At 40.9% G+C, this 20,239-nt stretch overlaps 1 protein-coding gene across 9 annotated transcripts in view; it reads right to left on the bottom strand.

Moving 5' to 3' along the window:
• Positions 1-20,239, bottom strand: part of GATAD2A (GATA zinc finger domain containing 2A) — a 118,331-nt gene that overhangs the window by 13,577 nt on the left and 84,515 nt on the right. For 7 of the 9 annotated variants that reach the window (XM_075825506.1, XM_075825507.1, XM_075825503.1 and 4 more), the window contains 4 exons: positions 19,162-19,415; positions 13,563-13,686; positions 3,532-3,672; positions 2,765-2,881 (listed from right to left, as the gene is read on the bottom strand). In XM_075825506.1, the coding sequence (XP_075681621.1) occupies positions 2,765-2,881; positions 3,532-3,672; positions 13,563-13,686; positions 19,162-19,406 (627 nt within the window). In that variant the 5' untranslated portion in view covers positions 19,407-19,415. Of the gene's footprint in view, positions 1-2,764; positions 2,882-3,531; positions 3,673-13,562; positions 13,687-19,161; positions 19,416-19,935; positions 20,212-20,239 lie in introns of those variants that run through there. The other 2 variants (XM_075825502.1, XM_075825505.1) reach the window with 2 other exon arrangements.

The following is a 20,239-nucleotide window of genomic DNA, read 5'->3' as shown; positions in this document are numbered from 1 at the left end:
TGCCAAACAAGTAATCCCGTTTAAAGAGGACCTGTGACCTCCCCTCACATGTGTTTTAGTAAATACTTCTATTCCTCATGAAACAATTCTGTGCATCTTCGAAGTCTGCATTGTGCCTTTCCTCGGTTAGCCCTCCTAGAAGGTTATGAATAAACTAGACAACTTGGTGTTTTAACCCCTTAATGACCGCCAATTAGCCTTTTCACGGCGGTCATTAGTGGGCTTTATTCTACAGCGCCGCCATTCCACGGCGCTGCATTAGAATAAAGTAAACAGAGCAGGGAGCCGTGAAATCTCCCTGCTCTCAGCTGCCAGAGGCAGCGGAGGGGTGGGGGCGTCCCTGCTCGACCGGGTGAGATCAATATTAGTATCGATCTCACCCGTTTAACCCTTCAGATATGGCGCTCAATAGCGTGCGCTGCATCTGAGTGGTCTTGGAGAGAGGGAGGAGCTCCCTCTCATCCCACTGACACCCAGAGATCAGATCGCCGAGTGTCTGTCTCAGACGGCCTGCCTGTAATGAATGCCTGCTAGGTCATGCCGGAGGCATGTCCTAGCAGATGCCTGTACGTTTTAAACGGACAGGCAGTAATATTATAAAAACGATCGGATGATCGCATATGAAAGTCCCCTAGTAGTACAAGTAAAAAAAAAAAAAAAAAGAAGTTGAATAAAGTTAGTAAAAAAAAAGTGAAAAAAAAAGGAAAAACCCACTCTTTCCCCTTACAAAATGCTTTACTGTTAAAGAAACACAAAGCAAAAAAGTTACACATATTTGGTATCGCCGCGTCCGTAACGACCCAGACTATAAAGCTGTTACATTATTTAACCCGCACGGTGAACGCTGTAAAAAATAAAATAAAAAACAATGGAAAAATTGCTGTTTTCTGTTAATCCGGACTTAAAAAAAATGTGATAAAAAGTGATCAAAAAGTCGCATCTACTCTCAAATGGTACCGATAAAAACTATAAGTCGTACCGCAAAAAAAAAGCCCTCATACAACTGCATCGGCGGAACAATAAAATAGTTATGACTCTTCAAATATGGAGACGCAAGAACAAATAATTTTGAAAAAAAAAGAGAAAAGTGTTTTTACTGTGTAAGTAGTAAAACATAAAAAAACTATACAAATTTGGTATCTTTGCAATCGTAACAACCCGCTGAATAAAGTTAGTGTTATTTATACCACACGGTAAACTACGTAGATTTAGGGCGCAAAAAAGAAATAAAATAGTGGTGAAATTTCAGGTTTCCTATCTCCCCCCCCCCAAAAAGTTAATAAATAAATTATATGTACCCCAAAATGGTGCTATTAAAAATTACAACTTGTCACGCAAAAAACAAGACCTTATACAGCTATGTCGACGCAAAATTAAAAAATGTATAGCTCTTCGAATGTGACGATGGAAAAACGTAAAAAATGGCTTGGTCATTAGGGTCCAGAATGCAAGCAGGGGGAAGGGGTTAAAGGGCTTTATTTCTACACATCCTGACATTTTTATCACTGGTCAGACCGTGTCGGTATGCTCCAGAATTGTTATTTCACGGGGAATAGAAGTATTAAAAAAACACATGTCAGGAGAGGCGACCGGTCCTCTTTATAACAGTACAATTGAGTGACACAGGTCGGATTTTCAGCAGATTTCTACAGCAAATTAGAAAGTAATTTCCAGTCACTTAAAATCAGTCTCCAGATTTTAAATGGGGATCCACAAGTAATCCGCAGCCAAATCTGCAACTAAACCTGGTTTGTGGATTTTTACTTCCACATTGAACGATATATTTCTCTACATAGTCCAGCATATCTTAAAGGAACAGTGTCATCACAAATAATTTTTTTATATGTTAAAGATGTTAGTGCTTTAATAAAAACGGTTATTTTCATTTGTGTGTTTGTGTTTTACGGTTTCTTATTTTTACACTTTTTCTTCCCTATGGGGGCTGCCATTTTTTGTTCCATTTCTGTGTGTGTCGATTAACGACACACACAGACATGGAATACGGCAGCCACAGTCCCATAGGGACTGCGAACGGCTCCCGTCCCATTGACTGCCGTGTACGGCGTCTGTGTGGGAACTGCGCATGCGCCGCTCCCACACAGTCCTATTCGAAATTGGCGCCGTCCGGCGCCATTTTCCTGTGGACCGGAAGTCGCAGCCGGACAGTAATATTACTACTTCCGGTCGCGGCTTCCGGACTTGTGCACATGGAACAGCGGCAGCAAAGGGAGCGGACGGGCCGGAGGGAGCCGCGGCGGCAGGAGCAGGTAAGAGATTTCAATGTATGTTAGTGTTTGTGTGTGTTTACTACTGTATGTAAACCTACTACACTGTGGGTTACCTCAAAAAATGGCGACACACAGTGTAGGAGGTTAAACCTTTCAAACCCCTCGTTTATCCCGGCACTAGCCAGGATAAAGGAGGGGGGGATGCTGAGAGCTCACTAGAGCGAGGGCTTTTAACCCAATGTTGCAATGCTGCAATTTTGGGAACAGCTCCATCTAGTGACCAAAAATGGGTAGTATTATAAATTAGAAATAATTTATAATATTACATGGACTCGTGCAAAAAAATAAAAAAAATTTGAACAATGTTTAATCACCCACACACTAAATGTTTAATTTAAAAAAAAAAAACATGTTTTTCTGGCAACACATTACCTTTAAACTCTATATACAACAAAGCACATGAAATCTCTTTGCAACTATCGTTTATGCGGAGCAAGAAAAGTAAGTCTAAACAAATGCAAAACAGTGATTCTTACCTGCGCTCCTCTCACAAGGGGTGGCATTACTATCTGTGTAGATTGCTTGGCTGGTGCCTGTTGTCCACCTCTTACTAAAGGAGGAGGAATAACAGTGCCACCAAGACGGGATGGTACCTACAAGTAGAACAAAATCATTACAATCAAAATCTTCCATAGTAAAAGGGTAATATGTTGCACATACGGAGAGACAGATTTTTGATTTCGATTTCTGAAAGGATACAAATCCATCTAAAATTTGAACCATTGCAGCACCTGGATTCTGGCACTTTAAGAAGCACTCGTGGTGGTGGTGGGGGGGGGAGAGAGATAATATACATGAGGTAAATAGTAGTGCCGTATATTTTCTTACCAAGTGCTTCATTTGTGAATTTACTGTTCCAGCCTGTACCGGTCTATTGTACCACGTGACTGAGTCACCAAGTCCTACGTCCTCTTATGTGTGGACCAGAAGTCAGACTTCTCTCTGTATTCCTATGAGACTCACATTAAAGTGTCTCATAGGAATGCATAGAGACATACTTGTCCACACATCAGAGGCTGTACTTGGTACAACAGAGGACCAGACCGGTGTGGAAAATTCACGAAAGCAGCGATTGGTAAGAAAACAGCACTACTATTTACCTCATGTACATTACAAATGGAGGAAATAAGTTTTTCCCAGGGTGTTTTGTTTTTTTTAAAGGCTGAAAATTAAAATTATTTAACCAAAAACCACCAAAGCAAGTCCCATAATAAATAATGATATACCAAAATTAAAAATTAACCTTTTGTGGGGCCGTCTCTTTCTGGATTTGACTCTGACGAAGCTTTTTAAGTAGCACCAGTTTAGCTTCTTCTAACCGTAATTCTTCTTTTAGTTGCTTGATCAGTCTCTCTCTCTCTTCAGGGCTGCTCCTCTGTATTAGCTATGAAAAATAAAAAAATAAAAAAAAAATCTTACTCAAGTTACCAAGAAAGATATTCTGACTAGCATAATGAAACGAAGTTAAAAAATAAAACGGCAAGGCCAGGCCCGGACCAACGAAATTTGCCTAATTATAATTAAAAAAAACAAACAAAAAAAAACCTGCCAGAAGTCCTAAAAAAACGTAAGTTCTCAAAAAACACAAAATGTGAAGGTTATTACAAATGTTCGTTCCCAGTTAGGACACCTTTATAATCACACTAGCGCACTATGTTTGACGTATACGGCAGGAAAAACGCACAACGTATAAGTTAAAACATAAGCTGCGGCAGGTGCCATAACGATGGCATCTGTCACTATAGACTAGAATGGTATCTGCTTAATGTAGAAGTCATGAAAAGCAGTTAAAAAGCCCATGATGTACACGTTAAACTTATGTCTGACATTTTATACAGTAAAGTAGAAAGGGGTCAAGCAGCACAGGTCCCGATCACTAGGATGGTAAATAGGTTATCCACAGCACTCACTTGGTCAGAATATCTCCCCTCTATTATGGCAGGATGCAAATTCCAAGTCCAGAGATCCCATCCGGACATTCAACGGATGCAAAAAGCTTGAGGACAGCATCCATATGACAAGTGTTTTATTAACACATCCCAATAACAAAGTGCTTGATAAAGACTCCTGCGGAGTCGAAACGTAGCACTTTGTTATTGGGATGTGTAAAACACTTACACTTTTGCCATATGGATGCAGTCCTCAAGTTTTTTTTTGTGATAACTAGGATGGTGTCACACTGTCCTACATTGGACAAACCACATACGATCTATTATAATCTTCACATCAACAGCACAGCACGCATCTCCAGACAGTCAAAAAATGTGTTTATTCTTTAAACATCCAGCAAAAAAACAACGTTTCAGCCCATAGTGAGTTTTTCAAGCCTAACAAGACGTCTAAAAACATTCCCTTAAATACCCAAATGTAAGACATGACGTGGTTCACGTGCCCCAATCACGTCAATAATACGCCAGAATTATCACACAGGTATTAACATAATAAAGGGCGTTAACATTTCCAAATACAAATTTTTACCAAAACCCTAACAAACCATGTATATAAAATAAGGCCCTCATACACATCTATCGAATCTTCATAAGTAGAAACGGAAGAGACCAGCTCACCATGCTACGAAGATCGGCGGCGTTCAACAAACTGTACTTCACATGACCAAGGTTTGACACGTCGATTCCCAAGAGCAGCATAAAGATTGCTATGAGGTATCTGCATGGAAATCATCACCTCTCATCGCTCTATATGGGGGTGGTATATTTATATTCAAGAAAGAATCACTAAAAAGTGTCACATTGTAATATTCTATGTTGGACACTGTAACTAGGCAGCCAAGGTCACATGACTTGTTGTGCCAATCAGCTCACATGGCTCGGGATAGCAACCACTTCTTTCCAAATGCGCTCTAATAAGTTATATACACAGCACCTACTATAACTTTAATCACCGTGGCATCTCTCCCATTCACTGTGGCTACATGTCATGAATGGGAGAGATGCCGCAGTGATTAAAGTTTATCCCTTGGACCGAGCTCTAAGTGCGCTCTAATAAGTGCTGTGTATATAAGTGGTTGCTATGCATCCCGAGCCTCCTTGATGACTTATTGGTGCCAATCAATGTGACATTGGTTGCCCAGTTACAGCGTCCAACATAGAATATTACGATAGGTGACACTTTTTAGAGTTCGGATTCCTTCTTGAATATAAATATCGCTCTATGGGGGGAGTGTAAGAGGTGATTATTCCCATGCAGATACCTCATAGAAATCTTTATGCTGCTCATGGGGATCGATGTGTCAATCCTGGGCCATGCACAGTACCGTTTGAACCATGCTGATCTTTGTGGCGTGGGGAGCTGGTCTCTTCGGTTTCTCCTTGTGAAGATTAGAACGGATGTGTATGAGGGGCTTATTTTATATACACTGTATATGTGTTAGGTTTTTGATAAATGTGTATTTTGAAATGTTAATGCCCTTTATTATGCAAATACCTGTGTGATCATCATCATGACGCATTGACGTGATTGGGGCATGTGAACCACGGGATGACTTACATTTGGATATTTAACCCCTTCCCTCTTTAGCCACTTTTGACCTTCCAGACAGAGCCTCATTTTTCAAATCTGACGTGTCACTTTATGTGGTAATAACATCTGAAAGCTTTTACCTATCCAAGCGATTCGGAGATCTTTTTCTTGTGACACATTGGACTTTATTACTGGCAAAATTTACTCTATACATTCAGTAATTGTGAAAAACAGCGAAATTTAGCGAAAAATTGCAAAAATTTGCATTTTTCTCAATTTTAATGTATCTGCTTGTAAGACAGGTATACCACACAAAATAGCCGCTAATTAACATCCCCCATATGTCTACATTGGATACAAGGCTTGGAACTTTAGCAGTAATTTCTCATGTTTTAAAGAAAACTTCAAAAGGCTATTTTTACAGGGGCCAGTTCAGTTGTGAAGTGGCTTTTAGGGCCTTCTATATTAAAAACCTCCAAAAAGTCACCCCCATTTTAAAAACTGCACCCCTCAAAGTATTCAAAACAGCAAGAAAGTTTATTAACCCTTTAGACATTTCACAGGAATTAAACCAAAGTAGAGGTGAAATTTACAAAATTTAATTTATGGTTGTTGCAGAAATTAATTTTTAATCCATTTTTTTTTGTAACAAAATGTTACCAGAGAAACCAAACTCAATATTTATTGCCCAGGTTCTGCAGTTTTAGGAAATATCCCTCTTGTTGCCCTAGCGTGCTACTGGACTGAAGCATCGGCCCCCGAAGCAAAGGAGCACCTAGAGGATTTTGGGCCTCCTTTTTATTACAATATATTTTAGCCACCATGTCCGCTTTGAAGGGCTCTTGCGGTGCCAAAACAGTGGAAATACCCCAAAAGTGACCCCATTTGGGAAACTACACACCTTAAGGAAATTATCTAGGGGTATAGTGAGCATTTTGACCGCACAGGTTTATTGCAGAAATTATTGGAAGTAGGACGTGAAAATTGAAAATGTAGATTTCCAAGAAAATGTAGGTTTAGCTAATTTTTTTCTCATTTCCACAAGGACTAAAGGAGAAAAAGCACCGCAAAATTTGTAAAGCAATTTCTCCTGAGTAAAACAATACCCCACATGTGGTAATAAACGGCTACTTGGACACATGGCAGGGCTTAGAAGGGAAAGAGCACCATTTGGAGATCACATTTAGCAGGAATGGTTTGCGGAGGCCATGTCACATTTACAAAGCCCCTGAGGGGACAAAACAGTGGAAACGCACAAAAAGTGACTCCATTTAGGAAACTATACCCCATGAGAAATTCATCTAGGGGTGTAGTGAGCATTTTGACCCCACATATGTTTCATAGAATTTATTAGAATTGGGCAGTGAAAATAAAAACAATCCTTTTTCTTCAATAAGACGTAGCTTTAGCACAAAATTTTTCATTTTCTCAAAAAATAAAGCAGAAGTATCCCAACATTTGTTAAGCAATTTCTCTTGAGTATGGCCATACCCCATATGTGGTTATTAAAACTCATTTTTGGGCACACGACAGGGCTCAGACGTGAAGGAGAGCGATTTGGCTTTCGGAGTACAGATTTTGCTGGATTGGTTTCTGGTCGCTATGTAGCATTTGCAAAACCCCTGTGGGACCAAAACAGTGGAAACCCTCCAAAAGTGACCCCCATTTTGGAAACAACACCCCTCAAGGTATTCACCTAGGGGTGTAGTGAGCATGTTAACCCCGCAGGTGTTTACCATAAATAAATGTGCTGTGTATGGTGCAAAGTAAAAAATTTCCCCAGATATGCCAATTCAGTGGCAAGTATGTCGTGCCCAGCTTATGCCACTGTAGACACATCCCAAAAAATGTTAAAAGGGTTCTCCCGGGTATGGTGATGCCATATATGTGGAAGCAAAACTGTCTCCCTAACTCCCCTAGAAATGAACAGTAGTTACGGAAACAGCATAGCTCGCATGCTACGCTGCTTCCGTAACGGTCATTCACTACTATGGAAGTTAGGGAAACAGCGTAGTTACGCTGTTTTAGTATCTCCACATGTAGCCAAGTGGCCGCTGGTTCAAGTCCCCTAGGGGAACTAATAAAACGTGTAAAAAAAACACCTCTTCCCATTTTTCCCCAAGCACAATGTAAAAAATAATATAATTTGAAATCGCTGTGTCGTTAAAAGTCAGATCTATTGCAATATACCATTATTTAACTCGCACGGGGAGTTCAAAAAACTATTTTGAGGTTTTAAATATTTAGTCACCTTAGTGCTTAAAATCTTAAATAAAAAATAAATAAAAAAAGTGATCAAAAAAATCGTATGTACCAAAAAACGGTGCTAATAAAACTACAGCTCGTCCTGCAAAAACCAAACCCTCACACCGCTCAAATCGATGAAAAAAAATATATAAAACATTTTTGGCTGTCAGGAAAAAAATTACTTGTTAAATTTATTCTATTCTGTTGTCTAAAACCTGGGTGCGTCTTAGGATCAGGTGTGTCTTATAGTCTGAAAAATACGATATATATGTTTTTTGGTCACCTCAGCCCGCCAAAAAAAAAAAAAAAATCATCAAAAAGTCACATGTACCCCAAAATGATATCTGTGAAAACTACAGCTCGCCCTACAAAATTCAAGCCCTCATACATCTAAATTGATGAAAAAATAAAAGTTATATTTTTAGAAGTAACAAAATTTGGTATCGCAGTAATCGTATCAACCAGTAGAATAAGGTGAATGTCGTTTTTACTGCCTGATGGACGCCGTAAAAACAAACCCCCCCCCCTCCCAAATGGTGTAATCGCTGTTTTTTGCCCATTTCACCCCACAAATTTTTTTTCAGATTCCCAGTACATTATGCAGTATAATAAATGGTGTCTTGAAAAACTACATCTTGTCCCGCACAAAACAAGCCCTCATGCGGCTAGGTTGACGAAGAAATAGAAAAGTTATGGCTTTTGGAAGACTGGGAGAAAAAAAACAAATGAAAAACCTCAAATTGGCCTGGTTAAGGGGTTAAATAATATTGGTTGAAATATAAGTGCAAAAACAATATTAACTCTGGACTGTGTGAACGAAGAGTAACAGTTATGAATTTGGACTAAATTATTCTTACATTTTAAGAGGCAATAACACTGCATTTATATTAACCCCTTAGTGCCAGCCTGTTTTGGCCTTGTGGACACAGCCCATTTTTGCAAATCTGACATGTTTCACTTTGTGGTAATAACTCCAGAATGCTTTTGCATATCCAAGCGATTCTGAGATTGTTTTCTCGTGACTTTATGATACTGAAAACATTTTGTCGTTAAATTCAATATTTATTTGTAAAAAAACACCAAAACTTAGAGAAAATTTGCAAAAATCTGCATTTTTCTAAATTGCAATGTATCTGCTTGTAAAACAGATTGTAATACCACACACAATAGTTACTAGTTAACATCCCCCATATGTCTACTTTATGTTTGCATCATTTTTTGAACGTCCTTTTATTTTTCTAGGACGTTACAAGACATAGAACTTTAGCAGCAATTTCTCACACTTTCAAGAAAATTTCAAAAGGCTATTTTTTCAGGGATGAGTTCAGTTCTGAAGTGGCTTTGAGGGCCTTACATATTAGAAAGTCCACATAAATCACCCCATTTTAAAAACTGCACCCCTCAGAGTATTCAAAATAGCATTCAGAAAGTATTTTAACCCTTTAGGCATTTCACAGGATATAAAGCAAAGTAGAGGTGAAATTTACAAATTTCAATTTTTTTTAAATGAAATTCATTTCTAATACATTTTTTTTTTTGTAACACAGAAGCTTTTACCAGAGAAACGCAACTCAATATTTATTGCTCAGATTCTGCAGTTTTTAGAAATATCCCACATGTGGCCCTAGTGCGGTAATGGACTGAAACACAGGCCTCCGAAGCAAAGGAGCACCTAGTGGATTTTGGGGCCTCTATTTTATTAGAATATATTTTAGGCACCATGTCAGGTTTGAAGAGGTCTTGTGGTGCCAAAACCGTGGAAGCCCCCCAAAAGTGACCCCATTTTGGAAACTACACCCCTCAAGGAATTTTTCAAGAGGTATAGTGAGCATTTTTAGCCCACAGGTTTTTTGCTAACTTTATTGGAACTGGTCTGTGAAAATGAAAATCTACTTTTTTTCTGAAAAAACATACGATGTTTTAGTTTTTACAAGGAATAAAGGAGAAAAAGCACCCCAACATTTGTAAAGCAATGTCTCCAGATTAAGAAAATACCCCATATGTGGTAATAAACTGCTGTTTGGACCCACGGCAGGGCTCAGAAGGGAAGGAGGGCCATTTGGATTTTGGAGCGCAGATTTTGCTGGAATGGTTTTCGGTGCCATGTCGTGTTTGCAAAGCCCTAGAGGGACCATAACAGTGGAAACCCCCCAAAAGTGACCCCATTTTGGAAACTACACCACTCAAGGAATTTTCTAGGGGTATAGTTAGCATTTTAACCCTACACGTTTTTTGCTGAATTTATGGGAATTATGCCGTGAAATTGAAAATCTAAATTTTTTCTAATAAAATGTAGTTTTAGCTCAGATTTTTTCATTTTTACAACAGATAAAGGAGAAAAAACACCCCAATATTTGTAAAGCAAACTCTTCTGAGCACAGCAATACCCCATATGTGGTAATAAACTGCTGTTTGGACACATGTGGAAGTTAGAAAGGATGGAGCGCCATTTGACTTTTGGAGCTCAAGTTTTGCTGGAATGGTTTGCGGCCCCATGTCACATTTGCAAAGCCACTGAGGGGCCAAAATAGTGCAAACCTGGCAAAAGTGACCGCATTTGGGAAACTATACCCCTCGTGGAATTTATCTAGCGGTATAGTGAGCATTTTGACCCCACAGTTTTTTTGCTGAATTATTGGAATTATGCAGTGAAAATGAAAATCGACATTCTTTCCACTAAAATGTTGAATTTTTTTCATTTTCACAAGGAATAAAAGGAGAAAAAGCGCCCCAACAATTATAAAGCAATTTCTCCCGAGTACGGCAATACCCCACATGTGGTCATAAACTGCTTCTTGGATACACCACAGGGCTCAGAATGGCAGGAGTGCTACTTGGCATGGAGATTTTGGTTGATTGTTTTTTGGGCACCATGTCGCATTTGCAGAGCCCCTGAGGTACCCGTACAGTAGAAACCCCTGAGAAGTGACTCCATTTTGGAAACTATACCCCTCAGGGTAATCTAGGGGTGTACTGAGCATTTTGATCCCACAGGTGATTCATAAATTGTATTAGAATGAGGCAGTGAAAATGAAAAATTGTTTTTTTTCCCAAAAAATATGTTGTTTTGCAACCAATTTTTTTTTCCACAAGAGGTAATAGGAGAAAAAAACACATAATTTGTGACCCCATTTTGTAAACTACACCCCTCCATGCATTTATCATTTGCCTGGACATATGACAGGGCTTAGGAGTGAAAGGCGCATGTGAGACCTGTTTTGGTGATTTTCGCAGCATTAGCCCACAATGGCAGGGCTCTGGGGTCAAATAGTAAAACAAACCCCCAAGTAGTGACCCCCATTTTGGAAACTGCCCCCCTGAAGGCATTTTATTAACGGGTGTAGTGAGCATTTTGACAACACAGGTTTTTTTTTTTCTATAATAAATGAATGCTCAGTGGATGGTGCAAAGTGAAAATTGCAAATTTCCACAGGTATATGCCATTTTAGTGCACAATATTTTGTGCCCAGTTTGTGCCACTGAAGACAAATACCTCAAACTGTTAAGCGGGTTCTCCCGGGTATGGCGATGCCATATATGTGGACATAAACTGCCCGTTGGGCACGCTGCAGGGCTCAGAAGGGAGGGAGCGCCATTTGGCTTTTGGAACGCAGATTTTGCTTGGTAATAGTTCTGTATGGGGTTTTGCTGGTATTTCAGTTTATAATGTGGGGGCATATGAAAGCTGTGCGGAGTACATCAGGATATAATAAGAGGGTATAATAATGGGGTAAGTAAATAATAATTCATAGATATGTGGCCGGTGTCGCACTGATAAATGGTGCCAGATCTTATCCGCTTTTGGACACTCTGCAAATTTTGCATCGCCATATTCTGAGAGCCAGAACTTTTGTTTTTTTTCCCACCGGAGCTAGGTGAGGTCTTATGTGTGGCGGGACAATCTGTAGTTTTCATTGGTACCATTTTGGGGTACCTGCGATTTTTTTGATCACTTTGTATTTCATTTTTTTTGGCAAGCAAGGTGACCAAAAACCTTCAATTATGATGTTTTTTTTATAAAAAAAAAAAAAAAATTTACGGCGTTCGCCATGCGCTATGAATGACAATTTTACTTTATTCTGCGGGTCGGTATGATTACGGTGATACCATATGTATATAGTTTTTCTTATGCTTTGCAGCGTCTGCACGATAAAATCACTTGTTTCAAATAATTTATTTTTGGTGTCACCGTATTCTGAGAGCCATAACTTTTTTTATTTTTCCGTCAAAAAAGCTGTTGGAGAGCTTGTTTTTTGCGGGACGGGCTTCAGTTTTTAATGGTATGATTTTGTGGTACATGCAACTTTTAGATCCCTTTTTTTATTCGGTTTTGCGAGGGGTAGTGACTAACAAACAGCAATTCTGGAATAGTTCTTTATTAAAAAAATTTACGGTGTTCACCGTACAGGTAAAATAGCGTGATATTTTTATAGTTTGGGTCGTTACGGACGCGGGGATACCACATGTGCTTTTTTTTAAAGTTTTTTTGTTTTTCCTATAATAAAAGACTTATTATAGGAAAAAAGGCTGTTAGTGTTTTTTTTAAACTTATTTTTTTCATGACTTCTTTTTAACTTTTTTACAACATCTTTATTAACTTGTTTTAACTTTTTTTTTTGTGTCCCACTAGGGAACTTGAAGGCATGAAGCCCTGATCGCTATTCTAATACACTGCACTACCTACATAGTGCAGTTTATTAGAGCGGTCAGCTATTCAGTGACAGCAAGCCTATTAGGCTTCGCCTCCCGGCGAGGCCTAATAGGCTTCCGTACTAGGAAGCCATTGTTAGGCTACGGTTGCCATAGCAATCATCGGAACACCCACGGGTGCCGATGGTTGACATTAGCAACCATAGCGTGCGATCTAATCACTTAGATGCAGCGATAGCTGAATCTAAGGGGTTAATCGGCCGGATCGGAGCCTAGCTCCGGTCCTGGCCGTTAGAGCACGATGTCAGCTGTGACAAAAAGCTGACACCCGCGCCCGTGGCAACCATCGTGGCTGCCGACAGGCTACAAGACACTTCGATGCATCGATCGCGTTGATCGATGCATCGAAGGAGTTAATCGGCCGGATCGGAGCCTAGCTCCGGTCCTGGCCGGTGCAGAGGGGTGCCGGACAGCTGATTACCGGCGGTGATGGCGCTGGCTCAAACTGAGCAAGCGCCATCACATACACCACGTCATGGACCGGTGATTGGTCAAGTCAAAGCAGACTGACCAATCACAGCGATCGCCGGCAGGAGACCGCTGTGATTGGTCCCCTGCCGTCTTACTGTGCCGGTCAATTGTCAAACAGTTGACGGCACAGTTCTGTCACCTTGTCCTTTGACAGGGTGACAGTTTTTAGCCAGGACGCACCGGTACGTCCCGATGCCTTAAAGCACTTCAATGCAGGATGTACCGGTGTGTCCTGGTGCGGTAAGTGGTTAAAGGTCAAGTTAGCTGAAAATTACTACACCTTAGTGGAAAAAATGTTGTTACACATATAGAAGAGTGTAAGCTGTGGGTAACCAAGTAAAAATTAGAAAGAGGTCATGTTCTTACCAAAAAGGTTTCAGAAGTGGGCACTTTTGGCGGCTTCAAGCCATTCATCCGTGGACTTGATGGTTCATTATCAGACAAAACTATAACATCTGGAGAGGGAACCCTCTTCTCTCTCTTCATTTCACTGAGCAGAAAAAAAAAAAAAAAGGTGGCATTAGCATAAAGATTTTCAACCATGATTTACTATTGCAAGCATAACCAAGACGACCTTGAATCCAGAACCGGTAAGTGCTCCACTTGCCAGACAGATTTTACAAGATGTCCAGAGTGGGCATCAGGGTCGAAATAATTGAAGTGTTAAAATAAAAGCAAATACGGTTTAGTTTTTGCTTGAGTATCATATAATAAGCACAGCTCTTTAAAAATATGCAGGTAATGTTATAGTCACACATAAATGCTGCTTAAGTTTTACAGTGCTGAAGTTGTGCAATTTAAAATGGTGACCATGGGTGACCGCATCTTTCTGTACTTTTTAGTAATTCCACTGAACGACGTAGATTAACGGGCTACAGAGCTGGTCCTGGTGCCTGCAGCCCGTTAGTCTACGTGTGCTCCCAACAGAGCACACAGGAACCCCCCCTCCCGGCATCTCCCAGTACAGGCTGCTACTAGCAGCCTTAGTACTGGGGGAAGACATCAGGTCGGTTTACATCGGTGATACCCGACGATTAACCCCTTAAAAGCGGCGGTCAATCGCGACCGCCGCATTTAAGTTGTTATAACATCGGCACCACGGGGTGCAATTGTGGGGTCCGCTATTGATTCCGTTGTTAAAACGGAAACCTGCCGGAATGGTGACGAACGGAAACCATTAGCAATGTTTCAGTCACCATTGAGATCAATAGTGACTGAAACAGAAGCGGTGGTTTCAGTTTGACTTTCCGTTGCGGGGTTCACCCGACGGAAACCTCAGACGGAACCCCAGAACGGAAAGCCAACGCTGATGTGAACAGGCCCTGAGTCACAAAAACTTTACCGACGTGTCGGGAGTGTGAATAGACATCGCATCCTGGCTGGAGGCAATGTATATTTATTCTTAAGACGCTTCAGTAAAGTTAATGTGGGTGTATGTGACCTCACGAGATCACGCTGTGTGGAGTACAAATGGACATGAATGGAGAGAATCGTATGACGCCGATTTGACCAAGTGGGCATTGTAAAGAGAAGTGTATGACGCTGACCAAAGGTAAAAACTTATATACACGCACATTATATATGGCCATGTGCACGTTTACCAGAGGATGAATAAATTCCCCAACTTGAATACACAAAAACCATAGAGCAAAGTAACAGCACCAGGAATTGAGTAGATGAAACAGGGTGGATTTATTCATCTCAAGTGAGCGACGTTTCAGTTAGTCACAGAACCGAAACGTCGCTCACTTGAGGTGAATAAATCCACCCGGTTTAATCTACTCTGAAGTCCTGGTGCCGTTGCATCCTTCCAGGTTTTTTTCCCCCATTAAAAACAATGGGGAGGTAAAACCCGCAACAAATAGCAGATGTTGCAATTTTTGCGGCGGAGGAGCTGCGAATCCACCACAAAAATCGCAACTCAAATTAAAAAAACAAAAACTTTATACTTACCAAGATCCTACGGCTTCTGTGTCCAGGATGACGTTTCATCCCATGTGACTGATGCAACCAATAACAGGCTGCAGCGGTCACGTGGGGTGAAACATCATCCCAGGAGGCCAGCCAGCAGGATGTAAGAGGGAAGCGTCGCCATGGCTACGGGTAAGTAAATGTTGTGTTTTTTTTTTTTAGCATGCCGTTTTCCGCAGCAGACATTCTGGCCGAAAAACGGCACCACAATTTGGTGTGGTTTTCGGCCTGAATTCCCTGCGGGCTCCAGTGTGGACAGTGTATGCGCCGTGTGTAACCATACAATAATAAGCAGCTGTAACCGGATCCTTCAATAAATGAAAATCCATCTCAGATTTTAGCAGTAGATGCAGAGTGTGAACAATTTAGGAGGCAGGGCTAGGGAAAAAGGGCCAGATAGTTGGAAAAAGGTATTTTTCCCTAAGAAGATATTACAAAATTGTATATTTCGCTTGTACTATTGATTTAGGCAATAAGTTTGTTGAAAGGTTAGCGACTATTTAAAAGAGGTTTACCCATAATGCTGAGCGCTCTTAGGCAGCCTCATAGAATCCATTCGTATGGATCATTGTGATCGGTGGGGGTCCCAGCGGACAGACCCCACTGATTAGATATTACCTATCTTTTGGATAGGTGATAAATGCCGATTATGGGAAAACCCCTTTAAAGAGGCTCTGTCACCACATTATAGGTGCCCTATATTGTACATGATGTGATCGGCGTTGTAATGTAGATTACAGCAGTGTTTTTTATTTAGAAAAATTATTTTTTTTGACGGAGTTATGACCTATATTAGCTTTATGCTAATGAGTTACTCAATGGACAACTGGGCGTGTTTTACTATATGGCCAAGTGGGCGTTGTACAGAGGAGTGTATGACGCTGACCAATCAGCTTCATACACTTCTCTCCATTCATTTACTCTGCACATAGCGATATAGCTATATCGCCATGTGCAGACACAAACCCACTATAACGTTACTTCAGTGTCCTGACAATGAATATATATTACCTCCAGCCAGGACGTGATGTTTATTCAGAATCCTGTCACTTCTGTAGCGTCTGTGATATCTACAGCAAGGCAAGCGTAATCTCGTTTGAAATTACAGTTTACATCGTAATCTCGCGACATTACGCTTGCTGTGCTATAGTGTCCGGATTGTGTTAGCGAAGTGTCAGGATTCTGAATAAACATCACGTCCCGGCTGGAGGTAATGTATATTCATTGTCAGGACACTGCAGTAATGTAAGTGTTTGTGTCTGCACATGGCGATATAGCTATATCGCTATCTGCAGTGTAAATTAATGGAGAGAAGTGTATGACGCCGATTGGTCACTGATTGGTCAGCATCATACAATCCTCTGTACAACACCCACTTGGCCATATAGCAAAACACGCCCAGTTGTCCATTGAGAAACTCATTAGCATAAAGCTAATATAGGTCATAACTCCGTCAAAAATTATAGTTTTTCTAAATAAAACACACTGCTGTAATCTACATTACAGTGCCGATCACATCATGTACAATATAAGCCACTTATAATGTGGTGACAGAGCCTCTTTAAGGCCCAAAATAGGCCAAACCTTAAGGCGTTAAATAAAAAAACGACTTCAGTACAAATATTTTGTTAGCCTTCACTTTTCACTTATTTGTTTGTGAACAAATTGGGGGTATGTTCACACGCAAACTCAAAAACGTCTGAAAATACGGAGCTGTTTTCAAAGGAAAACAGATACTAATTTTCAGACGTTTGTGCCACTCGCGATTTTTGCTGCGTTTTTTTTACGCAGAAAATGGCTCCAAAAACGTCCCAAGAAGTGACCTGCACTTTATTCATGGCCGTTTCTTTACGCGGCCGTTTTTCTTATTGAAATCAATGGGCAGATGTTTGGAGACGTTCTGATTTCCATGTGAACATACCCTTACACTGCTGTATGTGTCAGGATTTTGCCTCAGTAGTTGAAAACCAAATCCAGGACTGGGTCCAAAACACGAAGGAGTTACAAATCTTTTCATTATACTTTTTCTGTGTATAGGTTCCACTCCTAGGTTTTGGCTTCCAAATACTGATGCAAAATACTGTTGTGTGAAAGTGGCCTTTGCATGGTGGCAGAAAATTTGCCCACATACGATGAGCAGAGATTAAATTTGATAGTTAATGGCTGCACAATTTTGCTCTTAATGCTGCAGTTTTACCCATACAACAGTGCAGCCATTAAAGGGGTTGTCCCAGAATCGACAATTACCACCTATCCACAGGAAAGGTAGTTCTTGTTTGATCGCTCGGGGCCCCACCGCTAAGACCCTAAACGATTGCAAGAATGGGTGTCCTGAACTCCCAGAGCCTGCTTCATTCCAACCCCCCACTGCAGCGGAGGACCTTGAATAGAGCAGAGGCCGAGCATGCGCCCGGCGCTCCATTCAAAGGTCTATAGGTCTGTAGATTTGTAATACACGCCCCCTTCACATGGTTTTCGGTCTTCAATAAGAAGTAAGCTCATGGCTATAAACTGTATTTTTGTTTTAAAGGAGGATCATTTTATATGCAAAGGGAAAAGACATGACAGGTGAATTTTGTAATATCTGCCACTAGATGGCATACAATCCTTCAAAAACGTGCAACTTATTTCATCATGCTCATTTTCCCATGATAGTTCTGTCATCTAAAAGACAACTCCACCCAAAAGACAATCATCACTTTGGTGGTTTATGCGAACCTTAGCCTACAGCTCACGAGAAGCAGTATGTTGAAGCCCAGGCACTTCTTTTTAACAGTAAAACTCACTAGTAAATCAAGTATTGTTTTAACTGTTTATCATTCATGCTGTAGGGCCTAGTCCGCACTGCAACCAAGGATGTGCAAGTCTGGCCTTACACTTCACTTGAGGCATTACTCCTTCAGTATTCAGAATATAGCTTCCCACAGAATTTACAAACCCACTGTCATCCCCTCCCCAGTAGTAAATAAATAATGCATAGTCAAACAAGGCCCCCCCCCCCCCCAAATCCCCAGGAGTCGGCAAACTGCCCATCTTATATCCACATTAGGCACCGCAATTCATCTAAACCCACTTTCCACCCCACCTCCCAACCAACTTCTCAAGTTGGGGAGTGTGGGTGCCCTAACGTTACTCCTGAAGATTGCTATACAAAGTTGGCTATAGATAAAATAACGGTCACCTCTCCTGACATGTCTATTTTAGTAAATATTTTTATTCCCCATAAAATAATTATTGAACATATTTACTTAGAACTGTGCGTTAATACCATTCCTCGGTTATGGTTATTCCTCTTAGAAATGGATGAATAAATTGACAACTGGGTCTTATCACTCCCCTTGTCAAAGGGGCGTTTCTCTACACAGTCTCCCCTTTCTCACGGATTGGACATTGTTAGTCTGTGTAGGGGCACCCCACCCACCCCATCTGGTAACACCTAGTTGCCAATTCATTCATAATGTTTTAGGCGGAATAACAGAGGAACGGCACAAAATAGAGTTCTAATAAAAGATGCTCCAGAATTGTTATTGCATGGGGAATACAATTACAAAGACAGACACGTCAGGAGCAGTTACAGGTCCTCGAAGAGCCAATTACACCACTCTAGGAGACAATTTGAAGTTTCACTGGCCAGGCAATATGAGCTTCCATAGACAAATAGCAAATCACATTATACATTATAGTAAAACAGTTTGTGTTCAGTATAGATTGTATAAAAAAAAACATGGATGGCAGACTGCATCTGGACATGGCAGCATGTATCTTCTTCTACTCAGTTTTTGGCCTGCACTTTGGGCAGCAAACACCCCCCTGATGTCCCATTGGTACCGATTACTACTGCAGGGCAGCTATACTGGTACACAGGCCAGACCTACTTTACATCTATCCATATATCTGTACACCGATGTGACAGACAACGCTTGGCAACATTGAATACATACAACACTGAACATGCTACTCAAAAACACAGAAGGATAAATCCATTGATTCTCACATTTTTGAGGTGCTCATATCCATTGGTTCTTCTCCGGTTGATACCTCCAATTTAATAGTGGCCTTCACCTCCCCACTATTCAGAAGGTCCGGTATCTTGCCAGTTCCAGATTCTGCCTCCATTGTGAGATCCCCATCCAACAGTGCCGTCTCCAGTTTTAACTTCTTGTTGTCAATATCATTATGTGTCACCTCTCTCTCCAGCGCCCTCTTTTGACTCCGTGTCCGGCATGCTTCATCCGCCATATCGTCAGCCTAACCGAAGAAACCAGCAAATCAATATAATTCTAGAAGCGTCAACATAAAAAAAGTCTGCTCAACAGCAATTATATGATCAATTTGATTCCAGCGGCTTACAAGGGAACCGGTCACTTAGTTTGGAGCCACTAAACCACCAGAATGCCGTTCTGCAGCTGGGGTTTAGTGTTCCAAACATGCCCACGTCAAAACCAGACCTTTCAGCAATGAAGAAGAACTTACAACCTACTGAGAAGAGTCCAGCGGCGTTGGGCACATGCACAGATGAAGCGGAGGACAGCGATGTATACGGTCCTGTATCCTCTCCTCAATGCGCATGTGCTGGACACATCTTGGTAAGTTGAACGTTTTAATTATTGCTGAAGCGACCGGTTTTGACTTGAGCAGGTTTGAAACACTAAACCTCAGCTGCGTTACATGCCTAGTGACAGGTTCCCTTAACACATCTTAATACCATCCAATATCAAGAATCCAATCATCTGAAAAGACCCCAGAAAATAATAAAAAAAGTACACACAAACTCCAGTCTCACTGTATTAGCACCGCTGACCAGAGCCACACAACTTCAACCGGACAGGGATGATCTATACTACATAAAACATGTGCTTTGTTGGTGCCACAAATCTTCCAAACTAGTTGCAGGAGTTAGATAATCGCGTTTATCCCAGCCACAGTAATATATGGACTAATAGTCTTATCTGCTGTCATAGTCCGGAGTGAAGTTGATCAATGCTGCTGCTAAACCCTGCCAGTCATATTCTCAGAGTTACACTGGACGCTACAATCCTCATTTCAGGACAGACTTGGATTTAGTACAGTTC

Source organism: Rhinoderma darwinii, chromosome 1 (genome assembly GCF_050947455.1).
Source record: "Rhinoderma darwinii isolate aRhiDar2 chromosome 1, aRhiDar2.hap1, whole genome shotgun sequence".
Taxonomy (NCBI): domain Eukaryota; kingdom Metazoa; phylum Chordata; class Amphibia; order Anura; family Rhinodermatidae; genus Rhinoderma; species Rhinoderma darwinii.
The sequence above is the reverse complement of the archived record's forward strand: the minus strand, read 5'-3'. Positions and strand labels throughout refer to the sequence as shown.